The sequence below is a fragment of the Trypanosoma cruzi genome, genomic scaffold (assembly GCF_000209065.1).
Source record: "Trypanosoma cruzi strain CL Brener 1047053516971 genomic scaffold, whole genome shotgun sequence".
Classification (NCBI taxonomy): domain Eukaryota; phylum Euglenozoa; class Kinetoplastea; order Trypanosomatida; family Trypanosomatidae; genus Trypanosoma; species Trypanosoma cruzi.
The window spans coordinates 1-26,494 of record NW_001849228.1 but is presented as its reverse complement, the minus strand read 5'-3'; the positions used below and the strand labels follow the sequence as shown (position 1 = coordinate 26,494).

The 26,494-nt window shown below is 47.2% G+C and overlaps 14 protein-coding genes and 1 pseudogene across 14 annotated transcripts, besides 22 other annotated features; all 15 read right to left on the bottom strand.

The window, feature by feature from the left end:
• Positions 1–3,535: a sequence feature (heterozygous, non-Esmeraldo-like haplotype).
• Positions 42–75: a sequence feature (AT_rich).
• On the bottom strand, positions 75–1,526 carry Tc00.1047053508625.160 (pumilio/PUF RNA binding protein 1, putative; the record flags this gene model as incomplete). Its single annotated transcript, XM_806733.1, has 1 exon — positions 75–1,526. The coding sequence occupies one exon, from the start codon at positions 1,524–1,526 to the stop codon at positions 75–77; it is 1,452 nt and encodes a 483-aa protein (XP_811826.1).
• Positions 2,107–2,551: a mobile genetic element.
• Positions 3,083–3,122: a sequence feature (T-rich).
• Positions 3,150–4,859, bottom strand: Tc00.1047053508625.150 (L-ribulokinase, putative; the record flags this gene model as incomplete). Its single annotated transcript, XM_806732.1, has 1 exon — positions 3,150–4,859. The coding sequence occupies one exon, from the start codon at positions 4,857–4,859 to the stop codon at positions 3,150–3,152; it is 1,710 nt and encodes a 569-aa protein (XP_811825.1).
• Positions 3,536–4,083: a sequence feature (areas merged during assembly that could not be assigned to a particular haplotype. This can correspond to areas where the two haplotypes were merged or to regions with more than two copies in the genome that were merged during assembly.).
• Positions 4,084–4,308: a sequence feature (haploid, Esmeraldo-like haplotype).
• Positions 4,309–10,237: a sequence feature (heterozygous, non-Esmeraldo-like haplotype).
• Positions 5,057–5,881, bottom strand: Tc00.1047053508625.140 (hypothetical protein, conserved; the record flags this gene model as incomplete). The annotated part of the gene is made up of 1 exon (XM_806731.1): positions 5,057–5,881. One exon carries the CDS (start codon positions 5,879–5,881, stop codon positions 5,057–5,059), a length of 825 nt encoding a protein of 274 aa, XP_811824.1.
• Positions 6,142–6,915, bottom strand: Tc00.1047053508625.130 (stress-inducible protein STI1-like, putative; the record flags this gene model as incomplete). The annotated part of the gene is made up of 1 exon (XM_806730.1): positions 6,142–6,915. One exon carries the CDS (start codon positions 6,913–6,915, stop codon positions 6,142–6,144), a length of 774 nt encoding a protein of 257 aa, XP_811823.1.
• Positions 6,920–6,947: a sequence feature (AT_rich).
• Positions 7,059–7,091: a microsatellite.
• Positions 7,240–8,244, bottom strand: Tc00.1047053508625.120 (leucine carboxyl methyltransferase, putative; the record flags this gene model as incomplete). Its single annotated transcript, XM_806729.1, has 1 exon — positions 7,240–8,244. The coding sequence occupies one exon, from the start codon at positions 8,242–8,244 to the stop codon at positions 7,240–7,242; it is 1,005 nt and encodes a 334-aa protein (XP_811822.1).
• Positions 8,337–8,361: a sequence feature (AT_rich).
• Tc00.1047053508625.100 lies at positions 8,418–11,579 on the bottom strand (annotated as a pseudogene).
• Positions 10,238–11,113: a sequence feature (haploid, Esmeraldo-like haplotype).
• Positions 11,114–26,494: a sequence feature (heterozygous, Esmeraldo-like haplotype).
• Positions 11,610–11,662: a microsatellite.
• Positions 11,781–13,628, bottom strand: Tc00.1047053508625.90 (DNA damage repair protein, putative; the record flags this gene model as incomplete). The annotated part of the gene is made up of 1 exon (XM_806728.1): positions 11,781–13,628. One exon carries the CDS (start codon positions 13,626–13,628, stop codon positions 11,781–11,783), a length of 1,848 nt encoding a protein of 615 aa, XP_811821.1.
• Positions 13,934–16,864, bottom strand: Tc00.1047053508625.80 (hypothetical protein, conserved; the record flags this gene model as incomplete). The annotated part of the gene is made up of 1 exon (XM_806727.1): positions 13,934–16,864. One exon carries the CDS (start codon positions 16,862–16,864, stop codon positions 13,934–13,936), a length of 2,931 nt encoding a protein of 976 aa, XP_811820.1.
• Positions 16,890–16,934: a sequence feature (T-rich).
• Tc00.1047053508625.70 (mRNA capping methyltransferase, putative) lies at positions 17,158–18,099 on the bottom strand (the record flags this gene model as incomplete). The annotated part of the gene is made up of 1 exon (XM_806726.1): positions 17,158–18,099. The coding sequence occupies one exon, from the start codon at positions 18,097–18,099 to the stop codon at positions 17,158–17,160; it is 942 nt and encodes a 313-aa protein (XP_811819.1).
• Tc00.1047053508625.60 (hypothetical protein, conserved) lies at positions 18,274–19,353 on the bottom strand (the record flags this gene model as incomplete). The annotated part of the gene is made up of 1 exon (XM_806725.1): positions 18,274–19,353. One exon carries the CDS (start codon positions 19,351–19,353, stop codon positions 18,274–18,276), a length of 1,080 nt encoding a protein of 359 aa, XP_811818.1.
• Positions 19,370–19,406: a sequence feature (AT_rich).
• Positions 21,085–21,106: a sequence feature (AT_rich).
• Positions 21,400–21,425: a microsatellite.
• Positions 21,677–21,728: a sequence feature (T-rich).
• On the bottom strand, positions 21,849–23,294 carry Tc00.1047053508625.50 (fructose-6-phosphate2-kinase/fructose-2,6-bisphosphatase, putative; the record flags this gene model as incomplete). Its single annotated transcript, XM_806724.1, has 1 exon — positions 21,849–23,294. The coding sequence occupies one exon, from the start codon at positions 23,292–23,294 to the stop codon at positions 21,849–21,851; it is 1,446 nt and encodes a 481-aa protein (XP_811817.1).
• Positions 23,331–23,368: a sequence feature (AT_rich).
• Positions 23,495–23,525: a microsatellite.
• Positions 23,551–24,402, bottom strand: Tc00.1047053508625.40 (hypothetical protein, conserved; the record flags this gene model as incomplete). The annotated part of the gene is made up of 1 exon (XM_806723.1): positions 23,551–24,402. The coding sequence occupies one exon, from the start codon at positions 24,400–24,402 to the stop codon at positions 23,551–23,553; it is 852 nt and encodes a 283-aa protein (XP_811816.1).
• Positions 24,482–24,507: a microsatellite.
• On the bottom strand, positions 24,570–25,115 carry Tc00.1047053508625.30 (ARP2/3 complex subunit, putative; the record flags this gene model as incomplete). Its single annotated transcript, XM_806722.1, has 1 exon — positions 24,570–25,115. One exon carries the CDS (start codon positions 25,113–25,115, stop codon positions 24,570–24,572), a length of 546 nt encoding a protein of 181 aa, XP_811815.1.
• Positions 25,335–25,814, bottom strand: Tc00.1047053508625.20 (hypothetical protein, conserved; the record flags this gene model as incomplete). The annotated part of the gene is made up of 1 exon (XM_806721.1): positions 25,335–25,814. The coding sequence occupies one exon, from the start codon at positions 25,812–25,814 to the stop codon at positions 25,335–25,337; it is 480 nt and encodes a 159-aa protein (XP_811814.1).
• Positions 25,939–26,010: a sequence feature (T-rich).
• On the bottom strand, positions 26,028–26,494 carry Tc00.1047053508625.10 (elongation factor 2, putative; the record flags this gene model as incomplete). The annotated part of the gene is made up of 1 exon (XM_806720.1): positions 26,028–26,494. A coding segment is annotated over one exon (467 nt), but the record flags the coding sequence as incomplete, so codon positions are not given.

The window sequence follows — 26,494 nt, the reverse complement described above, 5'->3', positions numbered from 1 at the left end:
AAACACCAGCACAAGCTCCACAAGCACAGTGCAATTACCGGAAAAAAATAAAATAATAAATAAATAAATAATATTCACCTATCCGTTTTTCTCTGCTTGGGTTGCTGAAATAGAGTAAAGCTATGCTGAGGCCCCCACATGGCAGTGTCCTTCATTATGTTGACTTGAAAGGGTTGATGAGAATGTCCTTGTTGCAAACCAATAAGAGCCTGTTGTCCTTGAAGCATCAAAGGCATGTAGTGTGGTTGAGTCATCACAGAAGTCATTTCCTCAGTTATCCCCGAAAAGGCAACTGTGTTCTGTTGAAGAGGCTCTGATCCAACCAATGCTGGTATCCTATGCATGCCAGGCAAGAGTTGTGGGGTCAACACATTCTCGGCTCCATTTTTTTCAGGAAAATGTGAAGGGGCTGTCCCCCGTCGACTCTGCTCCTTCTGATGTTCCTGTTTTCGAAGAGAAGCCCGTTGTCGACGCGCCAACTTTGCCTCAACCTTTACCCCATAAGGTGAATTCTTTAATAAGTTTTGAAGAGGCATAATAGAGTCGCGCAATTGTTCAAACTGACTTTCCACCGAAGAGGTCACAATGGCTGTTTGAATAACGTAGTTGGCATAGCTGTCAGTCAGTAGTTTAGGCAATACTTGGGGGTCCGTCAATTCGTCTACTAAAAGTTGCCTCACATCCGAAGAAACAGTCCTCAAACACTTTTCAATGACGTTGCTACTAAACTTGTCGCACGAAAGTGACGCGACATTATGCAGCATCTGTCGTATCGTTCGATTCGTGTAGTTCGTAGCCTCTTGGCCTGACTGGCCGCGTTGCGAGAGCTCCTTCTCGTTGTCCAAAATAAATTGTACGACATAATTACCAAAGGGATCATTCACGAGCTTAAGGGTGTTCTGTAAAACAGTGTCGATAATCATGGAAAAATACGGCTCGGGTGTCCATTGAAGACACTTTTGAATAATGCAGCACCCCTGACGATTCCTGCAAACATCAACGCAATTTTCCGCAAAGTTTTTGTAAAGCATTTTGTGAATCCCCGATAGCTTCTCTTCAGTGGCAGCATCAACCTTCCCATTCTCGTCAGAAAAATTCGACTGACGCGCGGCGGCTAAAAGACGGGCGACACTGTGGCTACCATTAATGTCTTTGCAAAGCGGTATGATCGAATCCGAAAAGCATTCCGCACAAAATTCCAACTCGTCCACGCTCTTCACGTAATCAAAAAGTTTCTGCGTAAAACGGGTGCCGTTCGTGTCATAGCAGATACGCGGTATGTGCCCTTTTATCTCCCCCAGAAGAAGAAGAATCTCCGACAGGTCACTGGCGCGGTCTGCAATGTAATCCGTGGAGTTCAATGCCGGAGATACAGAACCCCCATTTTTCAACAATCCTAGCGTGTTTTGGATGAGCTCACTGCCATTTGGGATCGGTCGCAAGCACGGGTGATCTGGCAATAACTTTGTGCACAAAGCGATTGCAGAAGAGATGCTTTTCTTTGCTACTCTCTTCTTCTGCAGCATTTTCCCTCAGGGCCTTGCACGCATCGACAAACTTCATGGCGTCCCGCAAACCATTGGAATCTCGTACACAGCGGTCAAGAAGGCAGTCCAGCTTTTCCATCTCTGTATCGCCCCCCGTAGCAGCATCCATAGACTTTTTTTCCACGTTTTGAGCGGTCTTCTCGGATATCTTCTGCTCCAAGCTCCTGATGGCACTGTTAACTTCATTCAACTGCTTCAACAACTCCTGCCGACGTGCGTACTGCGCAGCCAGAGCTTCTTCATCCGATGACATGCTGTTTGTACCCTTTCTTCCTCCTTTTTTTTTTTTTCCTTCCACCTGCGCCAAAGAAATAAAAACCCCTAAACAATCCAATAAAACAAGCATAAGAAATCCCCACGTGTCATGCCCCCCCCCCCCAAAAAAAAAAAAAAAAAAATCACACAAAAAAATTGAACGTCGCGCAACACACAGAGAAACGCATCAGCACACGTGCAGGTAAAATGGTGTGAAAAGACAGAAACATGACAGGAAGAAACAACCTCAAAGAAATACGTTCCTCAATGTTTGCCGCCCGGTCTGCCGGAATAAAACACAAAGAATAATCATCTTGACCGCTGGCCGGATCCTGAAATAATCCATAAAAACCAAACAAGATAGTAAGGAAAAGGAAGGCAATGCAGAGCGATTTAATTGCCTCAATTTTTTCTTCTGATTAAATACATATATATTCTGTTGACCGCTCACGCGGCCTTTTTTACTCAGATGGGATTTGAATATTTATTACTTACGACGTGGCAGACTTTCGGGTCCTCCAACCACAAGACCCCGCCGCGTGGTGGGAATCAAAAAATGGTTAGGGTGGGATGGCAAAATAAAAACAAATATTATCTGGTTCCTATCGGCTCCCTGCCCCTACAAAGTCGTGTTCTTCCCAAAAATTTGTACGGTATAAATGTGTTGTAAAGAAATGTGTTCCTTTTATAAGGATACACATACATTAATTTAGCCAGCTCTCCCGCGATCATTCTCTTCACAAGCTCCTAATAAATCACGGGAACAGAAACAGCCCACACAAAGTGAACAATGCATCAGCGGCCGGTGTGACCTCAAAGAAAAAAAAAAACACACCTCGTGTACATGAACATGAAGCCGGGATACCCGCGCGTCGCTGACGAATGGGAGGCTCCGCCGGGCCCAAAGGGAGTGGGCGGAATGGAAAGCCCAAAGCCCCCACCACCTTCCCGAGGCCCCGTCACGCCCAATTTATAATCCGCCAAAGAGAAGCCACGGAAACAGTAAACAGTAAAGTATTCCGCCTGGGGAAATAAACGTTCAACAGCCCTCACCTCCATCCATATTTATCCCACAATTTTCCTCCACAAAAAAAAAAAATTCCCCCAGACAGATAAAAAATAAGCCTCCCTCGACTCTCTTTTTCATCGCTTTTTTATTTTCTTTTCTGAGCCCTAGCGCTCCAAACATACTATTTCCCTTCTTCCGCGGTATCCTCCCACCATAAAACCCGGCCAACATGTCAATTGGGATAGGTGCAAAAGTTTGCCCAAAAGGGGGGAAAAAAAAAAGAGGAGCAAAACCAAAAAAAAAAAAAAAAACGTTTTTCCATGTTCTCTTTAAGGAATTCAAAGGTGAGAAAAGGATTCTTTTTGAATGGCACGGCCAAGCCGCTGGTAGGATCCATATAGTGTATCGTAAACAGCTGCCCTTGCTGAGCACGATGTATATTCACTGACGAAGCCGCTGCTCATCTTTTTCTGAGCCATCTCGATCGAGCTGTAACAACCTGCAGCGGTTGCAGCAAACATTGCTGCACCCAAAGCACACGCCTGATCCGTGCGGCAAACACCTATTGGCACATTAAGAACATCACTTAGAACTTGCATCACCAGTGGCGACTTTTTTGCTATACCACCAACCGCAATTACACGATCTATACGTACACCCTCCTCCCTAAACCGTTCAACGATAGCCCGTGATCCGTATGCTGTAGCCTCCACAAGAGCACGAAAAATGGTGGGGGCATCCGTCCCAAGCGTAAGCCCACTGATCGCCCCTTTGAGGAGGAGATTTGCATCAGGTGTCCTCCTCCCATTAAACCAGTCAACAGCAAGTGCATTTACCGGACTCGGTTCCATTTTTTCAGCCCTCTCGGTTAGTACGCCAAAAATGCCCCTTTTGTACTCTTCCCAGACCTTCACCTTCTCCTTTTCAGATATCAAAGTAGAATTTTGAATCACCGTTTTTAGCGGAAAGGCGAGCAGCGAGAAAAACCAGGCAAAAACATCACCGTAAGCCGCCTGCCCTGCCTCCAGACCTATCATCCCGGGAAAAACAGATCCATCCACCTGCCCACAAATACCGTTGATCCGCCGTTTATTCATGTCTTCTCGAGACGACACCATCACATCGCAGGTGGAGGTGCCCATTACTCGAACAAGTGTGTATTCCCCAATCCCGGCACCGACAGCACCCATGTGGCAATCAATCGCGCCTCCAGCAACAACCACATTCTCCCTAAGTCCCAAACGTCGAGACCAATCTGGAGAAAGGCAGCCGACAGGTTTTTCAGCCGTAAATGTATCACCTCCCATTCTGGAACGTATCACGCTTAACGCCGGGTCCAGTTGAAAAAAAAATTCAGAGGGCGGGAATCCACCCCATTCCTCATTCCACATTGCTTTATGGCCACATGCACACCGACTTCTTACCACTTCAGCATAAGAAGAAACCCCTGTTAAAAGTGCAGGAATCCATTCACACAACTCCAACAAGGCGTAGCCCTTTTCCCGAACAGCTTTGTCATGGTGAAGCACGTGCAGAGCCTTGGACCAGAACCACTCTGAAGAATAAGTCCCCCCCGAGTACATTGTGTAATCCACTAAAGATTTCCTGCACAAATCATTTATTGCCATAGCCTCATTTACCGAAGTGTGATCCTTCCAAAGAATAAACATTGCGTTCGGGTTCTCTGAAAACAATTCCTGAAGGGCCAGTGGAGCACCCTTTTCATCCACAAAACATGGTGTGCTGCCTGTGGTATCGCATGCCATTCCCACAACATGATTTCTTACCTCAGGTGGTCCTTGGTCCAAGACCCGAGAAACAACAATTTCCAAGGCCTCAATATAATCCAAAGGATGATGACGATATTGGTTTTTTGATGGATCGCAGTATTTGCCATCGCTCCAACGGCGATACGGCTCCACAGCCACAGCAACCTCCTTTCCATCGCATACCCGAACAAGAACAGCCCGCGCCGAATCGGAGCCAAAGTCAAGACCAATGACAAATGCCTCTGGGAAACTCATTGTTGTGAATTCGGATCTTGTCATGAGGAATCAAAAGCGCAAAGAAAAAAATGCAATGAGGAGCAAGCAATTCAACGCATTTAAATCTGGAGAACCATCCACAGCAGAAAAAAAAGAGAAAAAATAAAAATAAACTCCATACTCAGATAAGAATAGCAAACAACGAAGAAAAAGGAAAAAAACGTACAAAAAAAACGACCTTAAAGGTGAAATAAGGCAACCTATTCAATTCGTTGACGCTTGCGATACAAATTCTTCTTCTCTTCAGGAAGAGAACCAGTGGACTTACGGAAAAGTCTCGATCCCATATTAACGATAGCACTCCACACGTTCTGAGAGGACTTTGCAACTTCGGATTCTATGGAAAAAAAAGAATTTGCATCGGAACTTTCGTTGTTGCCACACTCAGACACCATTAGAGTAGACTGGCCGTCTTCCTCCATTTTAGATGCCTCTTCATCATTTCCCTGAAGGCGAGAAACAAGAAGGGCTTTGGGACCAGAAAGAGGCAAATTTCTCGTTCTCAGGAGTTCTCGAAGCTCCGCAACAGTCATTCCGGCATAATTTTCCCCATTTTTCATCAAATTCTCCGCTTGTTTAGGACGCCGCCTATGCCACCGTTGACGAGGCTCGGACTCACTCTCGGACTCGGAAGACTCACTAGGTTCAGAAGTAGAAGTTGATAAGGAATCCGTTGATGTTTCAGAGATCGATTTGTCTTGCAAAAAAGTGCGCAGAAAACGGCAACACTTCCGAAGAGATCTATAAAGCGCCATTGCCTCTCCAGCTGTCATTGGTCGACGAAAATTACCTGACCCATCAGCCAGCGCAAAACTGTTGTAAGAAACGAGCAATGCACGGTCCACCACCCCCGCGCCCGGAGTTTCTGTGCCGTCATCCACTGGAGCAGCCTTTTTCTCATCGTCCGAAGAAAAAATTGCTAGCCGAGAGAGACGGGAGGGGCGTGGGCGCGGTGAGTCCGTGAGATCTCCCAGAAGTGTGGCCTCTTCATCTGGAAGGTACAAGAGCCTCCTCTTGGTACGCATTCCCACCGCCCACTCTCCCACCCCAACGGAAGAAAAAACACTGATGCACCTCTTTTTTTTCTTTAGAAATGCCTCTCAGCCAAACAATCAAAAAAAAAATGGGAAAAAAGAAAAAAAGAAGAGGCTCCTGCATCATTCAGGAAATTCCACCCAACCAGCGGAGAAACTGGACGCAATTTGTGTGCGCAAAAACCACGCTTTACTAAATTTACTGGCAAAAGGAAAAAAAAAAAATGGATATGTGAATCCGACAATATTTGTTAGCGCATCAATGCACGCCGACACCTGAGAACGCCCTGTGACACAGCCGCCATCCCGGGAAATAAACTGTTAGCCTGATTATAATCATTCAGCGCTTTGGTCCACTCCTCTAGTCCCTCATACGCAATAGCGCGACGCATAAGTGCCTTGACGTGGGTAGAATCAATTTCAAGGGCTTTGTCACAATCCCTGATAACAAGATTGTAATTGCGCGTTTGCTGATGGCAAGCCGCACGGTTTGCATAATAATTAGCCAATTCTCCATTCCCATCGGGGGAAAGCTCAATGGCACGAGAATAGAACAACATTGCCTTTTCAAAATTCCCAGCGGAAAACATGGAGTTGCCTATTCTCTTGGCCTCATCAGAGGTCCTACAGCCTTCGGGAGTCGCCTTCTCGTTGCGCCCCCTCAGAATGAGGACCAGCTTCTGCAACTTGTCTGAAATTTCTTCACTTTCAGGTTCCAGCTTTGAAGCACGCTGAAATGCTTCCAGCGCCTCGTCATACCTCTGCATGCTCTCAAGTGCCGACCCTTTTCGGTAATATCCCTTTAGCCAGGATGGCTTCAAAAGAATACAGCTTTCCGCATCCTTCAGTGCGTTCGCCGCATTCCCCATATTTTGCCAGCAAGCCGCACGATTTGAATACAACGCAGCAGCAACCTCCGATTCGGGACTCATGTCAATCGCCTTTGTATAACAATCGATGGCGTCCTCATACTTCTTCGCTTTAAAGGCCTCATTTCCCTTTAGCCTCAGCTCCTCAAAAGACATAGTCTATAATAAAAATAATATAATTTTATTTTCTGTTTCCTTGTTTTGGATGCAATTACAAATGCGGGTTGTATCGATCCAACGTGTCAATGGCAGCCTACGAAAAATGCGTTAAAAGTAACAACTAAAGGCGAGACCCATCCAAAAAAAAAAAAAAAAAAAACAGAAAAAAAGAACAAGAATTGAGGTGTTACAGTACAAAATTCATGAGACCCATCATCTGTATGCATACACAATGACGTGGTTCAAGAAAGATGTGTATCGTAAAGGGCAGCGCGAGACACGTGCTAAAGAAATAAAACGAAAGTGAGAAAAAAACAAGGGTTAAAAAATTGTTGGTAAAGCCTCCGCCTTGTTTGTTGCCAGGACAAAGCAGTAATGATCATGCATAATGCACCACTCATCCCAGTCATCAACCATTTCAAGTTTCTTCAACCATTCCTGTGTCTCCTGTGGAACAGAAAGATAAAGTTGCCTCATGGATGTCGCCATGACACTTTTTAATCCCACCCTCTTGCATCGTTCGGCATGGGCTTCCGGCGTAGGCAATTCCTTAATGCCACGAAGAGGGACCCCTGAAGAGGCAAGGGAATTCACCATCACTTCTCCAAAACGATCATTGGGACGAATAGCGTCATAGGCGATGAGTAATACACACATATCTCTTTTGAGTACATCATTAAGCGTCAGTTCTAGGATTGCCGTGGTTGTCCGCTCTTCCAGGTAGACAAAGACCATTTCCGCCAATAATACGGTAGGAACATCATTACGTGCAACTCTTTTCAATATTTCCCGCAACTCATCGGGTTTCTGCAGGTCACACGGCACTAACTCATACTCAGGCCCAACCAGTTGGTTTAACCGTTCGGTTTTCTCTATTACTCTCTGCTTCTCTGCCACCAGGTCAGGAAAGTCAAGCTCAATGTACCGCACGATGTTAACTTCACTGTGATCTTTTTTCAGGCGGAAGTAAAGCGTGTCAACCCCCGAGCCAAAGCTGATCACCTGCAAAGGACCATCCGCAGACCAGTTCCTTGCAAAAGATAACACACTACGTTCTATTGCGACCGTCCGGAGCCACGTTCCACGATTCATAAGCGGGCTATTGACTATCGTCATGTCCCGCGAAAAAAAGTGGACAAATGGGTCGTCCAGATAGTGTTTGCTCACGCAATGCACCTTGCGTGAACATGCGCTGTACGCTGTCTGTTGAAGAGCCATTTGGGTCTGGATTTTTGCTGCCTCGGATGTTACGCTCCCCTGCAGACCTCTTACCCCAAAACTCAGCGACAAGACACGGAAATGCCTCTCCTCACCTAAAAAATACATAACCGGCCGTCAGAATGGCCACACACATTGTGCATGGTTTATTTAAAAAAAAAAAAGTGAGAAAAAAAAAAGCATACGTGCATACATGTGAGTATATTTATTTAAATATTATTAAAAGCATAGAAGCAAAAAAAAAAAAAACTGATAACAGCACACACAATTAGGAATTGCCAATTTAAGCGAGAAGAACACTCCTAATATTGCACAGACCGTCTGCAATAGATTCGTCCAGACTGCGTAGAACTGCTTGCCGACGCGACTCCTCACTCACAACACACTCGTGAACAACGCGCATCACCCCTCGCACAATGTCAGTCAGTTTAGGCTCAGGACACAACCTCAACGTCTCCCCAAGAACCGACTCCACGAATTCTGGGGAGAGACAGCCGCAAAGCGTCGTGAGACACCGTGCCAATTGAGAGGAGAAGGAGACTGCGATTTTACCCCGCAAAAAACTACGCAAAATTGTCGAGAGGAGTTGTGCAAATAACTCGTGGTTCTTCAAGCCCGAGTCTCGTAGACACGTCACCACTCTCTCGGCCACAATTATTCCAACGCGTTGCACGTCCACCGACTCGTCATCCAATGCAAACAAAATCGTCAATAAAAACACCTGTGAGTCCGTGTGGGACACAAAATCACGCGCGAAAGCCTCGGCACAGAGCTGAAATGCGGCGAAGACAGACTCTCGTAACTCTGGAAAGCTTAATGAGCGTTCATTAAACAGTTTTAAAAAGCCCGACAAGGAGGAGATGACAGATGTGCCCAAGGGATGCAGAATATCCGAGGGAAGCGTGCATTCCATCATTACCCAGCGAGAGACTTCACAGAAAAGCCTTGAAATTAATTTTAAGAGCCGATGCTGTTCTTCTTCGGCGCCCTCATTGCTCCAGGTGGGGTCCTCAGCAATTGTATTGATGACCGAGGCGAGCGTCATGCGCACTTTGCTAAGCACCCACAACACCTCTTCTCCGTGCAGTGTCACGGAGCAGGTCAAAAAAAGTTGCAGTATTAACTCGGTGGTGCGAATGGTGACCTCCTTTTCGTAAAAACGGCAAACACTCACCGACAGCACGTGATCACAGAGGCTTGTGAGAGAAGCAAAGCACCACGCCAGCCGCTCACTTCCTTGCAGGGAGACAAACAACCCGGCGAGCGATGAGCACCGTTCAAGACAGAGAGTGACATCCACAGAAGTGAAATCCGTTCCGTGAATGTCAAAATTCTGAAGAACTGGGACGATTTGTTCCGAGAAAGTGCCCTCAGAAATACACCGAATCCAAAACCCTGCGATTCGCCCTCGCACGTCCTCGTAAAAAAGTTGACCACAAGTAAACAATTCCTCCGCTGTGTGCAGAATCTCGGATGAGCGCAAAAGAAAAGCCACGCCCTCTATTTTTACACTTATATCAAGCACCCGGCACCCGGCAAGTGCAACGTCCTCATCAAAAGAAAATGCACGCAGCGCGTGAAACACATGCGAAACGACAGCAATGCATACTTGAGCAAAAAAAATATTTCCCGCAACACCACCATCATCTGCAGTGACGTAAACGCCAATGAATGTACCAAACACCTCCAAAAGAGACAGAGACTAAAGCAGGGCTTGCCACAGATAAATTCCGCTCAACCTCCTGCATGAGAACCATGAGTGTGGAGACAACTTTAAGTACCGGATGCGACCCCGACCTGAAACTACCGGTAAAACATGAGGGAATTGAAACTTCCTCACCTTCGCAGGCATCGGCCAGAAAGGCGTCAATAATTTTCAAAACCAGCCAAATACCTTCCTGTACTTGGAGACGATCTGATCCAGACAGATGCTGCTCCAGGTTGGCATTGCGCCCCTGCAGTGCCTCCAATGACAAGCATAAAGACTCTGCGGCCCGCTCTGGATCCGACCGAGCCAAGTGTCCTAAAAGGGAAATATGGGACATTGTAAAAGTGTCCGAAAAGTGCTCTGCCTCCTCAGAGGAATGGGCGTTCGACAATTTGACCGACAAAAATGTATGAAGCACCTCCATTCCCGCTGCAGCAACCGCAGTACATGAAACATCATGCCAAGGCATCATAGTTACAAGCTTAAACAAACAGCTCAAGGCTTTATCCAAGGCGGCCATGATGCCATCATCGTCTGGAAACCTGCTATCAAACTCAATAAGAGTCCTCGCAAATAGGGATAACTCTGAGACGTAGCAAACGAGTATTTCATGAACAGCGAAAATATCCCCCAGGTTTTCGACGATGTTTCTAACGCCGGAAATAGCAAGAGGCAAAAAGGTACGAGCATCCTCACACGGCCCCGCAACAGCAAGAAGCTTCCTTGTGACAAAACATGTAAGAGAAAGAAATCTTTCTCCGTAGTTCATCTTGTCAGAAACGCTCCATGACTCCATAGTAATGCCACAGAATTGACAAATTAGCTCCACAAGCGATAAAGGATTAAAGAAGAAACCACACAGATTACCTTCAGAGTACCACGTGCGAAGCAGGGAGTCTATGGTGATTTTCGTCCCTGCTACTGTGACGCCCTCCAAAAGCAACGTATGCCACAAAATGCCTGAGACTCGGAAAGAATGACTACACTCATCCTCGGCCACTTCTTCTTCAAAAAAGCAGTGAGTAGACCACGACAAAATGGTGTCCAAACACTGAAAAAGTGCCTCAACGGTTCGAGAAGTCTCTGAAAGACCAGTGGCCGCGCAGCACAGTAGAGCGTCCAGAAAACGCACCAAACCATGACATTCAAATACGGAGCGGCATGCACGATGAAACCGTAACGGCATTTCCCTCCCCCTGGATGATGGATGATACAAACCGAATTCCTCAACAAGATGGATCACCACATGACGCACAAAAACGATGAATCCTTCCGATTTACGTTCAGCTAGAAGAGACAGCATATCAGAAACAATCCCTAAAAAAATAGTTTTATCAACGCCACCTTCAGCACCAGCGCAGCTAAGTTTTAACATAACGGCTGCATCCAAAGCTGCCTCCGATAATACAGGGCGCCACGCAAGGGTCACAACTTGTTCTCCTTTCGACTCTACATAATCCAATAAGAAACGCAAGAGTCGTCGTGTGCTTTCACCCCACAAAACCCCATTGCGTGTGAGATAAAACCTCAAGAGACGAAAGGCGGCAAAGTGCACATATGTCACATCGTGGCCCAGTTCCTGGACGCTGTCTTGGAGTATACGAATTGTCTCCTCTGCTGCTGCAGGGTCGTTAATGGCCTGTAGAGATCGAATAACATACTCTGCCTCATTATGACTGCCTTCCTTAAGCGAATGACCCGCACGCCGGAGGCCCTGAAGCAGCGCTGCGTTCATCTAACGCAAGCAAGAGAAACCCCGCCCCTCTAGTAATAATAATAATAATAAAACCCAAAAAGAGAAATTAATAATAATAATAAAAGGATAAGGTCACGTTTCATAGATATCATATACACATATAATAAGAATAAAATCATTTCATGAATAGTACGCGGCCTGACGGTGTCGTCTTCACACATTCCCCTAGTGCTTAAAAACTTAAGTGAATGCAACAGGGACAGGTAGCAGTGCATTGGCGTAAGCCACGAGATCCTTAAAAATTGTCTGTGCTAAATCACACGACCCTGAGCGTGCGGTGCATTGAAAAGCAGCAACACGAAGGAGGGCTTTCATTACCGTGTAATCAGCGCGTTGACTGGCCTCCGTTACGGCTTTTTTCCAATCTTCAATAAATGTCTCGTCAACATCAAGACCCATCAAATCTTCAACCACAGACGGCTCAAACGCGTTCTCCATCACTTGGGCAATGCCAGTGGGGGGGCTCAATATTACCTCTGACGACTGCCGTTTCCTTTTATTGCCTCGCGAAAAAGCATTAAAAAGAGAGAGCTGCCCGCCACTTGTGCTTTTCCATTCGGTCACCGCACCTCCCTGAGCATGAAGGCCAGTGGCCTGCACCGTCATCCCACGAATGTCAGATATCACAATATCCTTTACCGTTTTGAGACTCACAGTCCAAATAACCCTCGATTCTGCATCGTCCTCCAAACCAAGTTCACGCGCCCTCTCCTCATCGCTCATTTGGCGATCAAGGACAAACAGTGGTGTAACGACATCCTTCACTTGTGACAGCATCAATTCCAGTTCAGAGCTTCGCAGAGGTTTCTCGAAATTAATGGGAACGTGAAACTCAACACATCTTCCTCTCCCCATAAACTTTTGAGTTTCCTTTGGATGCAATGGATGCCGTTCCAAAAGAGTGACGCGCAATCCAGAGCTGGTGTAGCCTCCTCGATCCATTTTGCCGCACACAACCTCTAGTAATTCTCTCAGAATCCCCCATACATCATCCAACGTGAGAGGCCTTACCGCATAGTTCATGGAACAACTGACGCTCGTGGGCGTCTTTTTTCCCAACATACGCTGATTTTCCTCGTCACCGGTTCGGCTTACTTGACGTGTGTCATGCCCCCGGCATAGGTGAAAGAAATTTTCTCCGGATTTCTGACCCAAAGCCCGTTGAAGCTGTTGCTTGGATAGCTTTTGAACATGGCAACAAAGGATATCGTCATCGCTGATGTCCGCATCCTTCAAGTACGGCCTCAACAATGGACGCAGCTTCGTCATAGTACAGCTCCCAACCCCATGAATCTCGACAAATGGCATGTGTCCAACGAGCTCTGGTACATCTTGAGGTAAAATAGAATACACTCCATTGGGCTTGGCGTATTGTGTGGCAATACGAGAAAGCATAATATTTGGTCCTATCCCACATGAGGCGGTACAGTTTGTGGTAAGCTCCAACTGACGGAGTACGTTGGCGCAGTAACTCTTCACGACATCGTGGTTTTCCGTATCAAAAGCAATCATAACCTCATCAATACTGTACACTTCAACAGCGATACACACTTTATCTGGACAAAGCTCAAACAACAAACGGTAAAGACATTTGATTACCTCTTCGCATCGTGGCAAGTCGTAACTTAAAACCTGCAAGTTGGGGCACAGTTCTTTTGCGGCATTCACATACATACCAGCACGCACACCAAATGACCTGGCAATATAATTGCTTGATGAGATATCACTGTTGCCTTTTCCCGCGGCTATACAAACCGGTTTTTCCCGCATATGAGCATTTTCTTCCTTCGCTAAAACAACACTACAAAAGAAGGCGTCCATGTCGAGATGAACAAATAGGGCCTGGTGGGAAAGGACGCCATGGTTCCATGTGGGGTGCACAGCAAACCAATCCTTGAATAGGTCATGAGCCTTTGTTTTCCACTGCCCAATGAAGTGCAGCCGCGAGTGCTGCTGAAAGTGTCGTACGCTATTGACTTGATCACAGGCCCATGTCCTCCCCACTGAGACGTTCTTTTTCCCGCTCATCTCCAACGATAAACTCAGCAAATTGATTAAACACAATTCGTGCGGTTTCGTCAACGACAAACTGCTCACTTACTTCACGCAGTAATACCTCCACAAGGCATCTAGGAAGTGTGAATCCCTCCCTCTCAGACATCAAAGCAGCTTCACAACAAAGAAAAGAGTCAAAAGAAACAAAAACGCTACAGTAACAAAGAAAAAAAAAAAAGCACGCACATGCACTCCTCACAAAACCGTAGAGCGAGTACAAGTAGGGTAACGGTAAATCATCTCTTTACATGTAACGCACAAGTAGATATTGGCCGCCTTTATTCTACATGCAGGACCACGTTCATCTTCCCATGCTTGTCGTCCGTAGGAAGGGACAAAACAGTAGCGCCGTTGGTCTTCTTCAATTCTTCGCTTCTGAGCAAAATGGAGGCCGTCGCAACCAAACTTCCCTCACAATGTCTGACTTCAAAGTGGAGAACATTGCTTTCTTCCGTCAATGGCCTCACCCACCTCATCACTCGTACAGGAAAGCAGACACGAAAGACGCGGCCAGCAGCAGTCACAGCTTGTGCCTCAAGCAGCTCACACGTTACTCCTACATCATCCAAAGAGTCATGTACCCTGATGGATAACGACTGCAATGCATCTTTTGTCATCAGAGCGAGGCTGTAGAAGCGGACAGTCAGCTTGGATTCAGGCTCTTCTCCCACGACACGCAAGGCAGGATGAGGGCAAAGAAAAGTCCCCATGATGCTCTCACGCCCAACAAATTCCTCTACCACAATGGAATCACGGCCCCAGTAAAAATCAGCAAAAAATACTCCAAGCAACTCTCGCGTTTTCTCCTGTTGGGCCCTGAGACGAACCGCCACGGATGCCTCTTGACGACGGAAGTAATCGATGAGTGCCTCCCTCCCGGTAAGCACCACGGGCTCTCTTAATACGCCTCTCGTCCTCCAGTCATCCGCACGCGAAAGTATGCGATCAAACAATTCTTGAGCGCCGTTATAAGCATCTGTTGCCGCCTTTTCAATCCGTATTCGCCCCCGCTGTTCTTGGGCATCCATCAACAACAGCAACCTCCCCGATATCTCTCTGTTGATGATCTCTCTTCGTGACATCGGCTCTACAGCACGCACCAATGCCACTTCGCGATCCTGAAACAGTTCTTTTGATGACATAAAACGTAGAGCACATTGACTTAGGCGGAGCTCCTCTGAGCAGTATGCCACATGGCAGTGCATTCCCCATGAACACGCCAGTGCACCCACGGTGAGTTCGGCTTCGTTAATAATGTCTAGACGGGCAGTTAACTCATCCACCTCGCAGGCTCGTAAGTGTGGCAAGGAGTAGTCAAAGCTAACAAATAGAAATTCACGTCTCTCCCGCTCAAACTCTTCCAAGATCGCCCGCTCAACATACTCACGGTGATCCACTGCATCAAGCAGAATGCGCAAAAATTCGTGTTGGCCTTCGGTCTGGAGTTCCAACCGGTTCCACTCCTCCACTTGCCCGAGGACGGCGGCGTAAACACTGACACGGTCTTCCAATTCCTTCTCCTCCAAAATTTCCCGTTTACTCTTCTCCGTAAATATCACCAAAGTGAAATTGTGATAAATGAAGTGATGATGCCCATCCCTCACCAAAAGTGTGCGCTGAGCGTCTTTCAAGCGATCCGCAGAGCCTAAAGAACAGCCACGCGGTGCGCTCTCCTGTAAAACAATGTCTGACCACGCGGTGCGGGCCTCCGACTCAATATCAATTCGACGCCATCCCTCCTCGTAGAGAAGATGGTAAAAGTAAACATCCCTGACAACCTTTATATTCGATTGCATCAGCGAAATACGGCGTTTATGCTCCATCTCCATGATGGACGCAGCTCCTTCAAGTGCAGCCTCTTCACAGCGGCGAATATAAAATGACGAATTCACTTTAATTGCTTCCCGCGCTTCAGACTCGATAATCCTTTGTCGTGCTGCGCACTCTTCAGCAGCCAATATCATCGTTGCCTCAATCATTCGGGTCGACCAGACAAATTCCGAGTACCGCTTACGCAATGCATTAAACTGCTCGCTTTCCTGCTTCCACAAGGCAGTTAGACTGTCAATAACCGAGTGATAAAACACATCGTAAGTAGCCTCGCGGCTTGCAAGGATGCATCGTTCGCGTTCCTGTCGGTCGTTAAGTGCGTTAAAACCAAACCTCCACTGATCAAATACGCAGCGTCGCTCATACAACTCAAGTCGCTCTATAATAACGGTCCCCTCATCAGGATTCATTGTGCGTTTAAATACACTGCGCCATGTCGTTAAGAAACTTACCCGAAGTGCTTGTCGTTCCTCCATTTCCTTCCTTTCAATCATGTAACGAATGTCAAGCTCTTTAGAAGGTACCAGTAGAAGCATCAAAGACCGCTCCCTCCAGCAAGCATCGTCGCGTAATTTACGCCGCATCAGAGAGGCCCGCATGACGGAGGTGACCACCAATCGTGCTGCAGCGTTCTCTTGATCATTTGCCATTAAACTAAGTTTAAGCAAATACATTCTCTCCAGTGAGCACCGCTCTCGTTCCTCCTCCGCAAGAAGTAGCGCAAGGTCAAGAGTGAGCTTAGAGGACTTAAAACGAGCCATCGAAGTAGTCCGGTAAAATTCTTGAGACAGAAGCTCCATGTCAATCTCACGCCCTACCGCCAAAAAACGCCGCCGTTCCGTTTCCACACGGTTCATAGCCTCCCTTTTTATCAGAAAACGACGACTGATTTGCTCCCGCAGCGCCAACAACGCCAAATTTTGGCATCGCCTCAAATTCATCCTTCCCTTCCAGCATGCATTCTCGAGAGAATGTCTGTCATACATTTCCTCTCCCACAACGGTTAGCAGACTGGCCTCACTGTTTAACTCAGAAAGAGCCACAAGTGTCAATTCTCGGCGACAGCTCTCCTCTTCCTCACGCACCGATGCCTGCTCCTCCAGAAGGTATTGACCAGATAAGAAGGCGTTAAGAAGCTTCACACGGCATCTTGTCTCCTGGCTCACGACAACCCCTCGGATCTGTTCTTCAGTCGAGAAAAAAACTTCTAATGACTTAACCCCCCTCAACTCCCGAATCACCTGACGCGTCCTCCAGTTGCCGTCGGAAGCCGTCACGCTTGTGTGCTTCACGGATCCTCCACACATACCAGAAATCATTTCAGTGAGCACAGCGTGTAATGGATTCTCGCCAGCAGCTGTGGCAGCTGTTGCATACATGGCTTCTTTAAGATTACCTCAGCGGAAAGCAAAAAAAAGCAAAAAAATAAAAAATAAAAATGAAATAAAACGAATCCAGGCAATTTCACAAAACTGCAGCCCAAATTAGGCAAAAGGAAAAAGAAAAAAAAGGAAATGACAATAATAACATCAACAGCTTTTCAAAAGGCAATCACATATACTCACTGCGCTCACAAGACAGTTTTTATCGCCTATAAGCAATATACTGCCGCCGATGAGATGAAAGAGTGAACCAAAGCTCTCATCGCTCACACACACACACACACGGCACCTCAATTAATCTTGCGGAAACAGAATGTGCGGTACAGTGTGACAAGCTCCAAATAGCCGGGAAACAAATAAAATCCCTTATTTTTGGCTGAGTCCTTTTTATATTCCTCGTAAAAAGATCGAAAAGTTTTGGAATATTCGGTCACCTCCTCCAAGCCGTAATAATTGGCACGCTCTCGAACGTACGAGGCCGGAACGACATATTCTTCGCAGTCAACAAATCCCTCCAGCTCAAAAAGGTACTTTGTGCCTACTGCAAGTCTATCCCCTTCCCACACGGGCTCCGAATCAAAGTGCAGGGCATACAACCCGGTACTTTCTGTTCGTTTCTCCCGCACACGCTCGGCAAGAACCTCATCGTCAACCGTTGTCGCGATAAACACACCATTCGACGCTAACGCGCCTGCTATCGCTGCCATTAACATGTCGATACGTCTCCGGGTGTCGCATGCGTAGTGGAATGCAAATTGAATAGACACAACATTAAATTTACCAAAGTTTTCCAACAATGGCAGCTGACCGCAGAGAAATTCCTCGCTAAAACAGTCTCTAACAGTAAAAACACACTTGCACGCTACTCCTGACCCAAGCGCTTCGTAGCGTTTCCGCGCCTCAGCGATGCACTCTGAAGAAACATCATAACAATCTAAAAAGACGGCCTTCGTTAAACGTTGTCGCGGCAGCTTCGCTGTGGCAAAGCTCAATTCAGGACTTTGGCAATGCAGCCACTTCCCAACATCACCACCTCGTCCACTGGCCAAGTCGAGAACTTTTACTTCTGAGCACCCCTCCTTGTACTTTAAATGATCCAGTGCAAATTGAATAATAGTTTTCTTTACATAGTTGTTAAAGAATCGAAAAGGAGACTCCTTGCTCTTCCAATCGCCCGCGCGCCTTCGCGCAATCTCATCGTAAGATGCAGCCGTTCTCTGACTCTCCGCCATCCTTCTCCCTTCACTCGTTTTTTTCTCATAAAAAAGGAAAAAGAAAACAACAAACAAAAAGAACCAAACTACATATATATATATATGTATCCGGTATTCTAGTTGGAAACAGGAGAAGAAGGAGAGTCTTTATAAGTCAAATTTTCTTCTGCTTTCCGCCGGAGAATTCATTGTTCACACCTCATTCTGCAGTAAAGCAATCGCTCGTTCAATCACGCGAATCACAACTATGGTTGACACCATTGACTCATTCCCATTCGCGTCCGTGGCGAGCTGAAACCCGCATGTGCGCAGGATTTGGATGGCAGGGGGCACGGGAGCAATTTTTGTACAGAAAACACTTGTTGTTGTTTTTAATGAGCGCTTCGTAGTATCAAAGGGACTCTTAAGTATATTTCCCAAAATGGTTAGTAGCACCGCAATGCACTGACAAGCAACAGCAGCGTCTTTATGATTGCGCAACTCATCAACCAAACGGGGTAAAGAAGACGGCGGCTCAAAAGGTTTATCAAAAACGTCAGTAAGAGAGACGTTTTGTGCGATGATGCCGTCAACATCCCACGGAGATGTTTTCGGGGCACCTTCTCTTGCATTTTGCACGTCCTTCCCCTCCACATGGGTAGCCTCCTGGCGTCTTTGGCGTACAGTCTCTTCAACCTCCAGCTCGGCAACGCGGAACGCCTCCTCCATCGCCATCCCCTGACGCGCATACTTGTCAGCAAGTAACTGCACCCTCACCCGGCGTCTGGCGATGGCGTCATCTTCCTTCTGTTTCCGCACTGCTGCGAGTTCGGATTCCCGTCGAAGTTTGTCGAGCATTTCTTTGGTCTCAATAGCTCTCCTGCCCATCTCAATGCGCTCTCGCTCCTTTTCAGCAGCGAGCCGCTTCTCCTCCTCAACCTTTGCCTTGGCTTTTTCCCTCAATTCGCGCACTTTAGCCTCACGCTCAACCTCGGTGAGAATACGTTTGATCTTGACAACCACCTCTACACCCTCCTCCAAAGGGGTGTCCAGCTCTGGGTGGCCTTCATGCATTGTGATCCACTGTGTGCAGGTGCCATCATCCATGCAGCCCGCAACTATGGACTTCTTGATGGCATTATCGCTGAATCCCTTGCCTTGCAGGGTTTCAAAGAGCGCCTGACTGATGTAATACTTTTTACGCTCTTCTAGAATTGAAGAGGCTGAAGACGATGAAGCCACGTCAACATTTGTTTCCTTCACACCTGGTGAGTGTTCGCCGTGTCCGGGCATTGTTGAGATGATTTCGTATTAATTTATTTTTTTTTTTTTTTTTTACTTTTTATCTCCTCCTTCTCAGTGAAGCAGGCCGAGGAAAAAAAAAGGGACGTGGAGGAAAAAAAGGAGAACAACCTGAGGGGAGCAAATAAAACACAAGAATGGTGGTGATGAAGAGGAGTTTACCAAAGAGGGATGCAGTAAGCCAAAGAGAAGTTTAATTGGCGGCAACACGGCCGGCAGCAAGCCGGGACACCCTTCAGTAGTGAGGGGAGGGAGCTGGATAGCGTGTCGTGGCGCCGTCAAACAAGGAAGAATTGGCCTCCAAAATAAAATTAAAGAAAAGCGTTCAGCTGTGGCAGCCAATGGGCCGCGTCCACGCAGGAAAGCAAAGTCGCCCCCACCGCCAGCCCTTCAATCCTTCGTCCGCTGAATGGTAATGCTTCCCCAAAGGCGCTGAAAGAAAGAAAATTCATCAGCGAAGAGCCCCGCATGGTTTCTTGCATTCGCCAAAAAACCCTCAAGCAAACGTTCCACGAGAGCCAAAAATCGACTCCGTTCGCCAGTCATACTTCCTGATTCAGGAGCAACCCCGTCTGCGTGGTAAAACAGGCGGGTTCCACTTCACTGCCGTATGCTGCGAGACACGCTCCAAACAAACGGGCGCAGAAGTATTCATCGATATTCAGCGAGTCATAAACAAAACAAATCAAATGTTCGAGCAGAGGGTCAGCAATAATTTATCCCCCGCCCACCTCAGCCGTCCTTGTCGTGTCAACACATGCCTCGACACATCGTTTGAGGAATGGCAAAATATTCTCGGTTTTGTCACCATCATCGCTAAAGCGTCCAATCAAAAAATCCATCCTCTCAAGCAATAACTCAGCAAAATCACTACGACACTTTAAAAAATTGTGCGGCAGTTACCGTTTTGAAAGATGCCGTGACGTAATCTGAAATTTGTGTGGGAAACACCGTTTCAAAAAGGCAGCAAAAGCACCGGAAGAAAACTGGAAGAGATTTCGCTTTTGTTGTTCTTTTTTCCCCTCGTGTTTTTATTTCACTCAACTCAATTCAATGCCTCACGTTCCACGATAATGCGTGCCCCCAGACCTCATGGTGCTGTGCCGTGCCCCAGCAAGATGTAGCGGTTCCCTGGTAATACGCCTCTGGTCGATGCCGTCAGCCACGTGCCAACAGCAACAATCCGGTGATGGAAACATTGCTGGTTCCTGAATTCCCCCGACAATACCTGGCAATTGACCCTGGCAACCACGCTGAGGCGGCCCGCGGCATTGCCAGGGAAGGTAATAGGCGCCTCCAAAACCACCTGGAAGCATCCAAGTAGACATAACTGTATTCGACGCGGCACACATAGGGGCTGCCACCACAGCTGTTGGGCTTACATCAAAAAAGCAATCCGGCGCACAACATCACAAACAAGAACACTGGAGTTTTTAGGAGGCTTTTCCTCAATTCCTCTCGTGGATGAGGCACAAAAAGGCACTCAGATCCGTTTTCCCCACAACCCTCCACGCGTTCGTAAAGGCAATATTCCAACAAAGGCACTGCAACACTAAAGGACGGGTGCTATAAACCATGCGTTGAAGCGTTCATGGCCAGTACAGCATAAAAAGAGACAGAAATCTTCCATTGCTCCCCAAAAATATACGCAGCTCAAGAACCGAAAACGCAGAGTAGTTGAACCGCACGTTTATAGGCGAATTGCGTAGCCCTAGCACACCCAAAAATAAAAATAAAAAAAAAACTGTCAGGAAAGGCACTTGATAAAAAACTCGTCTGAACGCGAAAATAATAAACGCTCGCTCATTCACGATGCGCAGATGATTCCTGCTCGCAATAAGTGTTTTCACAGCCCAACGATTTCTCAAGTATCGTAATTGAAGAAGAGGATCAGTCCCGCCCTTCAAAGCCACTGGGACGCCGTGGGGCTCGGACGCCATGGCACGGCGGGTCACACCGTTCTCCAATCTGCCAACAAGATAGCGCCCTGTCTTGCAGGAAAAATCCGTACGCCGTCACAAATATTTACCACATCCCTTTTTTCTTTTTTTCTTTTTTTTTTTCACGTAAATCAGTAAAATTTCGGTGTGCGCAACCGGTTCTCACCGAGAAGGTCCTGGGGCGAAAAGCTGGCAGGTGTGCTCGTCCCTATGAACACTATCTCTTCGCCCACACACACACACACGCACATCCCAAACCTTTTTTTCAAGCAAGAAAAAATAAACTACATACATGCATATAATGCGACTCACTGACAGCATATGAAAAAAGTGATACCAAAATAAATATACATATGTGTAAGCACACAACAGACAAAAAAAAAAAGACAACAATAAAAATAAAAATAAAAAAACAGAAAAAAAAAATTTGCATATATAATTAAAAAACACCAACAACTAAAATATACAACGGGTGAGGAAAACCCAAACAATAAAAAGAAAAAAAAAAAAGCTTGCCCCACGTGCACTGTGCATCAAAGAATGCCTTCACCACCCACTACATTCATAATCCTCTTCAGGATTCTTTTTTCGGGGCTTGAGTGTGATTGTCGTCAAGCGAGGCTCCCCGAGTCGATTGTATGTACAACACCAGACACTGCGATGGGGACACGGTGTGTGAACGGCCTCCTCTACCGCCGGACCATCAAAGAAGGAAAGCACAGTCCGCAGCACCGCCTGGTGCGCCACAACCAAAACGCACTTTCGTGTGACGTCAAGATCCAGCAAAATAGGTTCTAGACGTCGCATGAGGTCCTGGTACGACTCCCCATTGGGATACCGAAACCCTACCTTGTCCGTGTGTCGAAAAGACGAAATGGGGGGGTAGAGTGCCTTTATTTCCTCGTTAGTCATATCCTCGCATACACCAGCGTGAATTTCATTGAGTGTCTTGAACGTCTTCAACTCCCCTCTTGTCAGTACCCGCGCAGATGGTTCAGCCGTACGTCGGGTGCGTTTAAGTTGGCTGCACCACACCTCAAATCCTTCCTCTTTATCCCACACGGCATTTCTTAATGCAAATAGACGACTGTTTCCCACCACCTGCCGCTTAAAAAACTCAGCAATCGTCAAGGCATCGTCTCTGCCCAAAATAGTAAGGTCGGGATCACCGCCAAGACGATCCTGCAAGTTGTACTCCGACTGCCCATGACGAGTAAAGAAGAGCGGAGAAAAGGACTTGAGCGTCTCCTCCGGGGAGCCCACCAAAGGCTCGTCAAGGTAAACCCGATGAAGCGCGGGAAGGCAACTGTTGAGATATCCCGCTGCCCTTGAGCAGACAATACTCCATTGAGATCGCGTCACGCGGAGTGCTGGTTGCTTTAAACATACATTAATGTAGCCGCCTTTCGGAGAAGCGCGTTCCTTCCAGTCTTCATCAAACCAAATGTGGCGAACCAAAAAATTTCCCCTCGAATCCAGCATGCCATGCAGCCTGTCGTACGCATCCACGGACTCGCAGTCGGTCTGGAGAATTACTACTGGGATAGCCGAGAACCCAAGACAGGGGTTAGAAGCCAAATACAAAAGTGATTTCTCCAAACAAGATTCCACGTACTTCTCCCAGGCGCCCACGTCATCTTCAAAGCGCTGCACTTCAATGTCACGTTCATTAGGTCCTGCTAAAAAAAACACGGCGCTCTCACCACACCAACGAAGATATCGCAAAAGTCGTGTGCAAAAAAAGCGTGCCACTAAGCCACATCTGGGTGAGGAGCTAACGACGAGAAAAACAGCGCTCGTGGAGCTATTCCAGTCATTCGTTGATATGCCTGCCTCGTTAACAACCTTGAGCTGCAAGGGCGGAGTCAACACAGGGCCTTTTGACGGATTCCCCGCCCCTTCAAATCTGCAAAAATCAATGGAGTTCTCCAAAAAAGAATCGTCAACACTTATGCTGCTTTGCAACGGTATCATCGCGGCGGAACCGTGCATTACAACCGTTTCTGTTCTTGTTGAAACTGGAGAAGGAAAAATTAAAATAAAAAAAAAAGAATAGTTAAAAAATTGTATAATGCTACAAGTTGATTAAACCAAGACCTTTAGGTATATACGCAGCTGAATATGACAAGGCACAGGTCAGGCCCAACTGCCGTCGTTCACGACGTTACCTCAAAGCCGCAAACTTTTAAAGCCACACACACACACACACACACACACACACACCGGGAGAGAGACGGACGAAAGAACTTCAACTTCTTCCATCTTCTTCCTTCATGCGTCGAATAATCTCCTCCTGTCGCCGTAAAAGTTCACGTCGACGAAGCTCAGAAAGAGCAGGCCGAAGAGGATTTGGAGTAATTCTTGTGGCGCTCGCAGTTCCTCCTTTCCTCCTCCAAAACACGGACGGAAAAAATCTTATCAGCGCGACCGTTACGAGTAATGCTGCCGAAGTGATGGACGACCGTACACCAGTCCCCTCCTCCAATCGTCGGCAAAGGTGAAAGACAGCGCTGTTGTCCTCGCCGTCGACACGCACCATTATCACCATGAGAATTTCATCTTTGCTTAGCCGTTCCAACCAATACCCCCGTACGGTAAAAGGGGCTTGCGCACACGTCCCATCGACAGGAAGGTGCACCGTCTGCGGCGCTTCAAAAACAGTACCAAGTCCCGCCTCCATGTAATGCTGAGGCCGTGCAAAGGTGACTCCCACCTTGGGGCAGTCCGTGAGGTGAACACCCTCACGACTCACCCGCGCATTCACAACTCGCGGAAGGCCCAACAGCCACGCAGCAGGAACAGACGATGACCCTTGAACGTCATCTTGCGTCCCCAACAGACGCAAAAAACGCAGGAGCGACTCCGCAACTGCAATCACCGCACTCGACGCATCTTCCTCTTCACGCAACACAAGAGACGCAGCTGACAGTTCAGCCACAAATCCCGTTCGCCGTGGACGTTGTCCCGCAAGCCAAAAAATGCTCCAGTTTCCCTTCATTTTTTCGAGCCCATCGTCTTCTTCCGCATTCGTTATAATCGCCGGGACCCCCACTGCTACAAACAGAGCTAACACCGCAAAAAGTACATAAGTCCGCGACATAATTTCCTAGAAAAGCAGGTTCTTGTCAGTTGAGGGATAAGGGAAAAAAATATATCACACCTCAACAAAGTTTTCACAAATATATATATATATATATATATATATGTGCACAGCATACCTAATAAAACCCATGTATTCCTGCAGACTCAGACTCCCACTCATCGCCGCTAACTAGAAGCCAAGAAAGGCCTCTTCGCAAACGCCATCCAGAACTTGTTTCCGGTGCCGTCCTTCTCTGGAAAAAGAAAAACCTTCTCAATGAGACGTGCGTTGGCCTCCAATCGAAGCTGTTTTGCATACTCTCGCCATTTTTCTTGTTCCTCCTCATTCCCAGCAGGGAAAAACGCGTTAAACGGAAAGTCCTTTTCCCCTGGTGATGCAAACGGCATCGTAGCGTAGTTAAGAAGCACAGAATGGGCCTCTTCACGCTTCAACTGGACAATTTTCTTCAAACACTCATGAAGGTACATCGTCAAGTACAGAATGACACGATCACCAGCACCCTTAATGGGAAAATTACGAAAAAACATGTGGGGCTTAAAAAAGTAAAATGCCTCGTCAACAATGTCTTGTGGCTCCTCTTCGCCCTCCTCAATCATTTCATCCATCCGCGGTGCAGGGCCGGGTGGAGTGAGCCGTGACGTGCGGCGAAGCGGATAAACACCGCAGCCCAAAAGACTACTTTCTTCATACCCATTCCACCTGCTGTGCATCTCCAAGAAGTTCAAACAAAACTAATTTCAAGAAGCAATGCACAAAACACAACATGAGAAAAAAAGCAAAAACAACAACATAAAAGCAACAAGCCCACGAAAACACGCAATTTTATAAGGCGTCCAAGAAAAAAAATAATCATCAGTGCAAGACCAAAAACTTAATGTCCTTTGGCCGTATAATAAGCAATATAACGTATGTATTTGAGCAACCGCCTATCAATCAGAACGAAACCTTTCGGTATTCTTCATAACATTCTTACGAAGAAGATCATCAATCTTTCCTTCCTTCGACTCCATTTCAAGCTCGCGTTGGTGCCTCCATACACGCATCTTCAAGCCATCCTCCTCAATGATCCTTTGCAGCTCATTCTGATTGTATGGATACTTGTCAAAGTAACCTGTCCGCATCATGCCACTTCTATACCGATCCACATAATACATCACCTCACCTCTCCCCAATCTTTTGTAACAATCAATAGGCTCCGATCCCTTTTTAGAACGACTGCAACGCCACAGCAGCCCAGCCAGATGCAACTGCACAACCAAAGAATCCATGTTTAAAAAAGACGATAGCAAGTCATGAAAACGATCATCACATCGCCAAGGTCTCATCCCATAATATATGCTGCGGCCCGTCACAACATTAATAGACTCAGCCGCATCTGCCACACGAGAATAGTGTGGGGTTTCTTCCATAACAACACCACACACACAAGAATTCCTGATAATACAAATAAAAACCTTTTAAAACAACACAAACAAAAAAATAAATAAATAAACCCCACAAACACAATAAATCCAGTCACACACCACCTCAACCAAAACAAAATAAAAGAAAATCCTTAAAAAAAAAAAAATAAATACACATATAAAAAAAAAATTAAAAAAAAAACATATACTGCCAACACCCTACAGCTTGTCAAGGAAGGTGTCCAGCGGCGGAATGTCCGGTTTCAGGCCCTTGCGCTGGCGCACACTCAGCGTCAGTGTGTTGGCCTGCGACTTCGGCTCCAGCGGGTCGCCCGGGTACTGTTGCCAGTGGTCAAACACACACTGCGGGAACGCCTGGCCGCCAGTCCCGGCGCGCAGGTCGGCGGTGAAGCCAAAGGACTCCGCGACAGGGAGGTACGCCCTGACATTGTAGATGGGCGTGCCGGGGCGATTCTCCTCGCCGATGATGACACCGCGGCGGCGCGTCAGCACACCGTAGATGCCGCCCATCGCGTGCTCCACCGTCTGGATATCGACCTGGAACATCGGCTCCATCAGGCGTGGCGCAGCGGTCAGGCAGCACGCGTAGAACACACGGCGGGCGGTGGGAATGATTTGGCCACCACCACGATGAATGGCGTCCGCGTGCATCGTCACGTCCTCCA